Source organism: Montipora capricornis, chromosome 6 (assembly GCF_036669925.1).
Source record: "Montipora capricornis isolate CH-2021 chromosome 6, ASM3666992v2, whole genome shotgun sequence".
Classification (NCBI taxonomy): Eukaryota; Metazoa; Cnidaria; class Anthozoa; order Scleractinia; family Acroporidae; genus Montipora; species Montipora capricornis.
In genome coordinates, this window is record NC_090888.1 from 30,921,466 (window position 1) to 30,931,465 (window position 10,000).

At 37.1% G+C, this 10,000-nt stretch overlaps 1 protein-coding gene across 2 annotated transcripts in view; it reads right to left on the minus strand.

The window, feature by feature from the left end:
* The window catches only part of LOC138051956 (Golgi integral membrane protein 4-like), a 13,537-nt gene that overhangs the window by 1,445 nt on the left and 2,092 nt on the right, over positions 1–10,000 (minus strand). Inside the window, exons 2-13 of one of the 2 annotated variants that reach the window (XM_068898295.1) lie at positions 9,843–9,917; positions 9,416–9,465; positions 8,900–8,953; positions 7,221–7,371; positions 5,349–5,431; positions 4,356–4,439; positions 4,090–4,147; positions 3,526–3,598; positions 3,002–3,093; positions 2,185–2,432; positions 742–1,246; positions 1–525 (exon numbers count right to left, since the gene is read on the minus strand). The exon at positions 1–525 is cut by the window's left edge and continues 1,445 nt beyond it. In XM_068898295.1, coding sequence (XP_068754396.1) covers positions 317–525; positions 742–1,246; positions 2,185–2,432; positions 3,002–3,093; positions 3,526–3,598; positions 4,090–4,147; positions 4,356–4,439; positions 5,349–5,431; positions 7,221–7,371; positions 8,900–8,953; positions 9,416–9,465; positions 9,843–9,917 — 1,682 coding nt within the window. In that variant the 3' untranslated portion in view covers positions 1–316. The remainder of the gene's footprint in view (positions 526–741; positions 1,247–2,184; positions 2,433–3,001; positions 3,094–3,525; positions 3,599–4,089; positions 4,148–4,355; positions 4,440–5,348; positions 5,432–7,220; positions 7,372–8,899; positions 8,954–9,415; positions 9,466–9,842; positions 9,918–10,000) is intronic. The other variant, XM_068898296.1, reaches the window with a different exon arrangement.

A 10,000-nucleotide genomic window follows, 5' to 3' on the forward strand; every position in this document is an offset into this window, starting at 1 on the left:
ATTTCGAAGAAAGGAAGGTGTTCTATCAGTCCCTCGATCCGTTCTAGTCTCTTTCATCTCGACAGACTAATGTAATTCTAAATTCCTCAAATTTCTAATTATTTTGTGATGTTACGGAATCCAAAGACCAAAATCCTTAGTGGGGAACGGGATGGAAATATCAGCGAGTAAAAATTATGGACCCCTCCCCTAGTACCCCCATGCCACTCATCGCACGATGATTATTTTGCCATGTTCCCCAATAAGGTGAATGATTCCAGACTTTGGCATCGGATACAGGTGGCTGTTAAATAATAAATTAGATTTCCTTGAATTGTTAAGCATTTTGTTCGTCACCGTCGGTCTCAACATCCTGGACAGCGGCTGCGGCCTTGAGAGATCTATCATGTGCCGCCATGTCGTCATTGTGTCGTTGATGTGGTGAATTGTCGTCATCCTCCTCCTCGCCAGCATCATCAGGGTCTTCCTCATCTGGATCACTTTCCTGTTCATTTTGGATGTTGCCTGCATCCTCCTCATCACCAACTATAAAAAACAAACCAAACCAAAACTATCATAGCGAAACAAATATTTAACAGCAAAAACCATGTCATCCGCAATCTGGCAGCAGCACGGAACGAATCTCTTGTGTTCTCTATTTCCATCAAGTTTTTTGGGAAACGATGAGCGTATTTTCCTCGATGGAATTATGGAATGATCCACTAGGAGGCAGAAAATTTGAAGCACAAACAACGAGCATACCTTGCTTCTGTGCCTTATCCTGTCTTTGTACCGCTGGTATGGGAGCCACCTTACCAACCCCCGCGTCTCTTTCTCTGGAATTCGTCTGCCTCTGAGACTTGGCTGCCTGTTTGTGATGGTAACTCTTGTCCAATTTCTCCTCGTGTCTATTCATGTTCTCGCGTGATAAGCCATCACCATCGTCCTCTTCATTAACTCTCTCTTCGTCTTTCTCATCCATCGTATTCTTTTGCTTGTCTTGGTTCTGCAGGTCATTTTTTCCTCGGTCTCCTCGACCAATGTTCAGTTGCTTTTTCTGTAAATCCAGTCTATCAACACCTACAACTCTTGGCCGCACCTCAGGCTTATCATTCTGATCACCAAAATCTTCTTCCATTTTTAGTTGTTCTCCATCTATTTCCGCTTCCCTTCTTTCGTTCCCAGTCTCTTTTTCCTCTTCATTCTTTGCTTTATTCGGTTCTTCTCTTTTTTCACCTTCACTTTCACGGTAGCTTTGTTGAGCCGCCTGAAAAAAGCAAATGAAGAAGAAGAAAAAAAGTCAAATCAGTATCCTCTAATAAACCTGCTGAAGCTTAATTCATTTTGCGACATTTTTAAAGTCAGTCTAGGCACGAAGTTCCACAAAAACCCATAAGGAAAAGCAAAAAGCACCCGAACCAAAATACAACTTGTCCAGCCAAGCAAGATCAAGCGGGTTCCTACATGTGGCTTTGGCTAATATATTATCTATATTTTAACCAAGGATTTTGACTTTGAGAATTGATTGAGAGTGCAATTTTATAGTGCAAGAAAATACCAAACTGTAATTTCAAAACTAGTATTGATTGCTACAACAAAAACAGGTTATAAGTAGTGAAATTGCTTCATGGACCTTGCATAAAAGAAGGGTTGCAATGGACTGCTTATATTCTTGCAATTTAACAGTCTAACGGTTTTGCCTTCTAAGCCAGGTGCATATTGATCCCCCACCCCTCTGGAATTTTCAATCTCTTCTGTGGGGGAGGTATTCTCTACATTCTCAAATCCCATAATGCACCTCTTTTACCCCCAAAAAATCAGTTTTGTCAGGCTTATCATAATGCAGTTTTCAATAAATACTGAACTTTATCTTTAAGGACCAAACCCAAGTTTAGGTAATTTTCTGGCAATCAACAGCCATATCTCCTTCATGAAAATTAAGAACATAATTAAGAACCCTAATTGTCACTTACTACCTCAAAAATTGTGCCAAAGGTGGTAATTTGGTACAAGGAAGCAAATTGTATGTACAGGTGAGTAAATGGAAAAGAGAAGGAAATAATATCCCTTCCATTTCAGCATTCGCGTTCTGCCTTCCTCTTTCCCACCCCTTTGAGCGCTTGCTACGCAGGCTAGAGCTATTAAGGCTGCCCGTGGTGTGATTCGAGTGGGTTTTTTTTGGGAGTATAGTGTTTCATGGTTTACCTTTATAATATCGGACCACCTATTCGCTGTTTTATTCTCAGCTGGTGCAATCCATTTATCTTCATTGCTGTCTTTTAACGGAATATTACCGTATCTTGTGTAACCTTCATTCTGTCCGTTAACATTTACTGCTGTGTCCGCCGTATCGCTGCCTTTTTTAGCTTTGCCATCACCCACAGCAGGAACATTTGGATTTTGCTTGTCAACATTTTCGTCTAGGGTCCTTCCCAGATCTACTGGGCGTGCATCTTGGAAAACAAGTAAAATATTAAAGCACTGAAGTACCAAAACACCGAGCTTAGGGTCGCGTACTTAGCAACACTCAGTCGGCAGATGCAAGCACTGACGTGCGAGGAGTAGGGTGAATGGGTGTGAAGTGATAGACAGTAATTCACCTTATTCCAAAATGGCCACTATTTTAGTATTCTTTTGTTTCCATCCAAATTGGCCCAAAGTTAAATATTCCTTTGAATTTTACTTTTGAAAGCGAGGCCGTAAGGGCCAATTTGCATGGAAACAAAAGAATACTAAAATGGCGGCCATTTTGGAATAAGGTGTATGGTAACCTACAGAGCGCAGAAAAGCGTCTAAGCCAAAAGCGTGGGCGTCGGAAACGTTTACCTACCAACCTGCTTTTATACCGTGAATTTAAATAATGCGCTCACTTCCGCTCTCGCATAAGACCTAACAAAAATACACAAGTGCTCTTTATCCTGCCTGCAAACTCTTTTCCATCGCCGTTTCCCCTTTCCCACCTCTCTAGCCAGCCGTTTACAAATGTGCGCGCGCACAGAAGTGTTTCACCGCGGACACTCACCACCGTCACCAAGCGATTTGATCTGTTTGTCAACCTGGCGACTCCTGCGTCCCCGCCGATTGCTGATATCGGTTGTGGGAGACTGAGTTGTGCTGTAATGATAAAATAATATTGCTGCACATTTCATTTCGATCCCATAACTGAGAGGACCACAACTGACAACAACTCTTTGGAATGCGTGTACTCCAGTACCAAGCTACGATTTTCAATTTTCAATTTCCAAGAAAACGAAAATTAAAAGTGAAACATCGAATTTGAACTTTCAGTCTACAAGGAAAAACAAAAATGAAAATTTGAGAACAATTTTCAATTTTCACGGAAACCAAAAATGGAAATTTCACATTTCAATTTTGCGATTTTATTAAACTCGGACCTAAAGGTTTTATGGTGTTTGCTATGTTAATGAGGTATGCTTCTCTTGCTTGCTTATACATGTACTATCACGATTGGAACGAACGAGTCCGAGTGGAATAGGTGAAATTACCTACAAAAGGGTAAAACAGCTGAAATAATTATATTGTTACCTTTCCTCATGTTGACGCTTCCTCTCTTGCTCACCAACCCTTTTCCTACCGAAACCTCCTACGACAGCGTCACCTTAAAGATTTACAGTAGACAGAATTTCTTTAATAATCCAAAAAAATACAGTTAACAAATAGATCCCACGTTGCCATGCCTCTGTTCAGTATAAGGTCACAGATGACGTCAGATTTGGTAAGAAAAAAAAAGTGGCACAAAGTCGATTGCCGAGTCAATCACTGATGTTCTTGAGGCATCATTTTTGACGTCTTCTCTAATCTCTTACACGTGCACGTCAAAACTTTTGAATCCGCAGAGAAAAAGTTGCGGATTCAACAGTATACGTATTACGTATATGTGAGGACTCAATTTGCCCATTGGCCCATTGGCGCGCATATTTTGACTCTAGATAAAAATACCAAAGATTCAAAGTAAACAAAGTATCCAAACATTGTTTTCAATAAACTACTGTTTTAAATTTGTATATTACGCAAAAATGGCCAAAATAATTTGCTGCACATACCGTATCTGTTCATCTGAACTTGGTTAAAAACAAGAACTTTGCATACCATGAGTTTTGTCTGCTGTTCTCCCGTCCTTGTTTGTAACAGTCTTCTTGACCATTTCCTATCGATCATTAAAAAAACAAAAATGCAAATTTATGATATGAAATACCCATAATAACCTTCTGGTAGATGAAGAATATCTGGTCTCCACAAAAAAAAATGGGCTAAGAACAGGGAGCTACTGTCCAAGTAAACGTACAAATGTAAAAAACGGCAAATTGCAAAAAGAATGCATGGAAGCAAAACGTTATATTTTCTTACATACATACTTTGTAGCTTGCAAGTTTCTCTTCCAGCATTTTCAATTTCTCTTGGTAGATTCGACTTGCTTCCAATGCTCTTGAACTAGAAAACTGACAGAATAGTAATTTGCTTTCAACCAATACCTTAATAGTTAAAGCTGGCCACCATTCAGAAAGTTGCTCACACTAAGGAAAACATAGTGTATAAAGAAGAAAACAGGCCTAAATTACAGAAACGGAATTTCATCAGTAAGTGCAGCTGCAAAAAATATTACCAGTACTAAGCAACAGCATTGATTTATCGATATTTTCAATGCACAAATTCAAAAATGTTCTTGTTATAAGCTGACCAATTAGGGCTGAAGGGGAGAGTACTTCATCATTCCTGTAAGTTGCAGCATAATATAAAGTGTGTAGAACACGAATTACACAGACCAAAAGATAAAATTCACATGCTTTCTACGTAATCTATCACTCTGAGGGTTTATTTCATCTACTGGAATTCAGGAGTTTAAGAATCTCACAACAGAAAGTACCACCTAGTGACACATATTAGATCTCCTGCATACAATGTACATGCACATCACATTCCTGTGAGCATAGAGTTATTATAATGCCATGGCTCCTTGATCTAGCCTGCTACTGAATTGAATGTAATTTAGCTAACACATGTACCAAAACAGGGATTTTTCTACAGTAGCATTACTTGGTTCAAACATTTGCTTCAATCTGCTTGAAAAGGACTCCATCAATAGGACATAAGAAAAAGCCAAGGATTCTTGGAAGCACAAGTTCAATAGCAAGCCACCATGAGCACCAGTACTAGGCATAATGTAGAAAATTCCAGTCAACAACACTGTGTTTTCTTAATAAGGAAAATTTAGGCCAGGGAGCACTTGAAAAACGATTTTATAATAAAAAAAAAACAATATAGAATGATTATTCCTTGTAGGAGCAAAAAGTCATTTTCTCATGTGCCCACAGTGTATCTAAACCACAGGTGACAAAACAAAACCAAACCTTGTACTGTTCAGTTTCCTGCGATTTTGACTGGAGATGTGTTCTAAGTGACACCACTTGCTCTTTGAGAGTTTTCACCTCCTCTGCAAAGGACAAATTAGATAATGTTGCAGTATTTTGTATATTGTAATATCTCTAACAAACACTTGAATTATTATGGTCAGTGCTGTGGCTTTGGGGAAAATCTTGTTGAAAAACAGCGACCATTGCAATAATTATTTTTGTTGCATTCATATCACCTGCTGTTTGGATTTCCAGAAAAATGTCTACAAGTTCAATATACGAAGACCTTGTTAGAGGAAAGCTATCCACAAAAGTTTAAAGTCCATAGGTTGATCTACAGTCAATTCGTAGAATCAAAAAGTTCATAAATCTCTGATCTGCTGGAATATTTTTACAAGAGCAAGAAATGCTAGCCTTGTTTCTTGTGTTTTGCTCACTGAAAAAAAAAATTCCAACTTTATATATAATAATGTATAATTCTTGCCGCATACTTTATTAATCCTTTCAGTTCCGAGAGTGAGATTCACAGAATGATTTCACTCTGTGTACTTACAAATTCTACTTGTCAAAGGGTGCTGCGTCAGGGGTGAATGGGTTAAACACGAAGATGCACTATAAAAGGCATGGTGCCTTAGGCACATGAAAATGATTTGTCAATCAACTGTGGATGCAACCGAGCTCTGTGATAATTTTGTGCAATAAAAAAGCCCCCAATGGCAAAGTGTCTGTGATACATGTACCAGTATGTCATAAAATGTTACCTGTCGTTCTTTTTGTAATCCCCAGACCCTTTTTCTCGGGTTAGAAATTTTTAGGGGTTAAGTCTCTGTGTTGCTGTTTGTTGATCACCATCTTGGATAATTAATCTGACATGTTTGAATGAATTCAAACAAAAGCAGTGCATAAAGCGACCCCTTTTATAGTGCATCTTCATGTTTACATGTGAGAATTTCTCAGTTATTCCATAAATTCATAGCCAATTCCATGTCTTCCTTACACATTTCCAGATATTTCCAGAAATTACTCAAATGTCAATAAATTTCCAGGAGTACCTAGGGATTCCAGCTGAGGATTATTTGAGCTTTCATCTTAATTTCGCAGAGTAGACTGTTGTAATTTTACAAAAGTTATCCTGGGCATTTTTCATTTGTGGTAGCTTAAAATCTTTTTCCTGTATTTCCTGACCATCATTTTGAAACAACTTTTATTTTGTCCTGATTTTCTAGTCCTATGTGAAACTCATTTACGTATTATATTATACACTGTATAACTATGTTTTGTCACAGTTTCAACCATACATGCATTTTCCCCTTTGACTATGATGCTATATTAACTTCAACCCAGGCCTATTTTTGTCACTCATGAACACTGTACATTGTAAGTTTTTAAATCTATTTGCTCTCATACTGACTGCCACTTCAGACTATTTTCTCCCATAGGATATTTGTTGTTTCAAAGTAACAGCTTTAAAATACTGGTAGAGATAAACATATTTTTTAATATCATTAATCATCTGTGAAAAATAGATGTCAAATACAATGAGATGAAAGTAGGAATAAAGTGGGCTGTAAAATGGGGGGCATACAGTCTGTACATAAAAAAAAGGATCCATTTTCCATGGATAAGGGCTTATGTACAAGAAATGCCACTTTGTAATCTAACATGCAAAGCAACCAATTGGCGTCTGAAAATCACAACAGTCTACATATGCTGGCAACTGGCCATCAGACCTAATCAAAATGTACACATTAATATTGATTTGGGAATTTTTAGTGTAGGGGAAAAATGTCCAGAAGTTACAAATACTGTAGTTTCCCTTATGATTCAATCCAAAGTTGAGCATTTGAAGAAACCCTCTTGCATTCTTACCCTGAAGGGATAGAAGTTCATTCATTTTTTGTTCTTTGTACATTTGAAAATTCCTCTTTTGTTCATTAACCACTACACCATGCTCTGAGCTGAGGCGACTGTATTGTTGCTGAAGGCGATGGAAATCTGTTTCAACCTCTTTAGCTTGAGCCTAGTACAAAAAATAAAACACAGACCAATAATTCTTAATAATTATTAGTATCATCATTGTTACTTTAAGATTCCCTAGTTTGCATTGCACAATCCTACTGTGCATAATTTCTTGCATCACTGGCATGTGCATTAGCTCGTGCACATTGATAAAATGGCAGATTTTCACTGATGCAAGCTTAATCCATCAAAGAATGGCTATTTTCTCCTGAACAAGTACAGTGACCCCTACTTTTTATTTCATGTTTTTGCTGAGAATGGTGAGTTCATGGAGTGTTAAAAAAGTCAGCAAAAATCTATGGCCAGTTTTTCGACAATTGTAAGGAAGGAGCCATTACAAGTAAAACAGCAGGTATGTAAGTGAATTAACCAAAGAATGACACCAGGATCTGCGTCATATCATGAATTACATTTGTAACATCAAGCTAAATTAATTTTGTCCAACATCACAGATGCACTGCAATTGTCAAAGTGCCTTAAATAGTTTTATTATTTCACTATTACGTCATTTTACCATATTTGGTCAAGAGAACGTGCAAAATATGAGACGGTATTACACTGTTGAACAGAGCAAATATGGACGGAACTGGAGTTTTCGATGAACGAAATTGTTTTCAACACGATAAAAAGCCCGAGAATTTAGCCTGTCATCGCTTGTCTCTCGTCATTTCGTTTATACAATCAAATAAAGGACATTTGGCTGGCTTTCTGTGCCGTTTACATCATTCGCAAGCACCCTGAAGGACAGATGATACATTTTTTTAGAAACACTCTTACCAAATAAAATTGAAGCAAAATAACACCTTTTTGTATAGTGGAATAATAAGTCTCTTATTCGATTGATTAACATGTAATACTCGTGGACATTTTGCTCATTGCGGGGCTCTGAAAAATACTACACAGCTCGCAAAATATCCGCCCATATTATATGTTAAACCATCGAATAAGATGTATGTATTCATCAGCGTTGTACCATCAAAACAAGCACCGTGATCCCCCTTTTTACAAATGTAATTAATTGGCATTCATGGGGGATGGACGTATGGACACACGTACGTATGGACAGACAGTCAATGACATACCTAAAATCAAAATTTCTCGCATCAGTGGGATACCATATTTTCCTAACTATGGTGCTCCGCACGCACGCATTTGGCACACAGAACTCCGCTATATAGAGGACATTACGTGGCTGCGCCGAGATACAAAATTTCTCTTCAACTGTTGAAAAATATTCACGAGCGAGGACAGTGTACAAGTGAAATATTTTTCAACATGAGAAGAGAAATTTTGTATCTTCAAGCGGCCATGTAATATTCTATTTATTATATAAACACCAATGAAAGTAATACTAAATCACTTCACGAAAGGCATCGAAAGGTGCAATTTTTGTATGTAATCATGTAGCAACAGTGATCTTTTCACATGTGAAAATAACATGATATAAGATATCATGTTTTTGCGCAAAGCTGACGTGGTATTTTATTGACGTTTATATAATAAAATGTTATTAGTATCTGCATACACACCTTAACCATATTGTACTGTGTTTCTAAAGAATTGAATCTATTCATAGCTTCATGCTGCAATCAAAATAATATACAGTTACCACAGATACAGTTTAAATTATATGTAAGAGCCTAAGTGCTTCAATTTCAGCTTATTCTTGCAATTTTCAGAATACAGATGGACTACCCAAAAACCAAGACAGGTACAAATGTACATGCAACTTAATGCATTCTGCAGCAGATATTTAAATAGAGGATATTACATGGCCACGCGGAGATAAAAAATTTCTCTTCGAGCGTTGAAAAGTATTTCACGAGTGGGTGCAGCAAACGAATGAAATATTTTTCAAACACCAAAGAAATACTAAATCATTTCAAAAAAGGCATCAAAAGGCATGATTTTTATATATAACCATAGCAACAGTGATCTTTTCATGTGTGAATATAACATGATATAAGATAATTATCATGTTTTTGCATGAAAGCTCACTTGGTACAGTATTTCATCGGTGTTTATATGATAAAATCAATTCTTACCTTGGATCTGGTAATATTTAGAAGAAATGCATTTTGCCTTTTGGAAAAATCTGTAAAAGAGAAGAGGTAATACATGTAAATTATATATGTACATGTATTTTCCTTCCATGGTAACAAAATGCTTTGAAAGGCACTTTAATAAGACTTAGAATTATGGTTCATCATTTAAATTAAAGCAATCTTGTCATTCTGAGGAATAACTCACCTTCTTTGAATATCTCTTTTTCATAAACATACAATAAACACCAGAGAAAAATATATGTATAATGATGAACTCAACTGCAAGTTCTTGTTAATTGTGTCAGATTAAGAGCTATTTTCTTATCATTGGTCACTTGGCTTTTAAGCAACAATGTAACTACATGTACATTGTAAAAACATATATAACTTACACTAAACAATAAAACAAAAATTCCAGGAAACACACCTGACTTTGTATTCTTGTGGTCCAGCTTCTCCTTTTGTAGAGATCTCTCAAGACGAGCACGGTGTTCATACACAACTAGGGAGTTTCATATTTAAAAAACTTTTACCAACACACCTTGTTTTTTATTTATCTGCCATGAAATTGGACGACCAACAAAC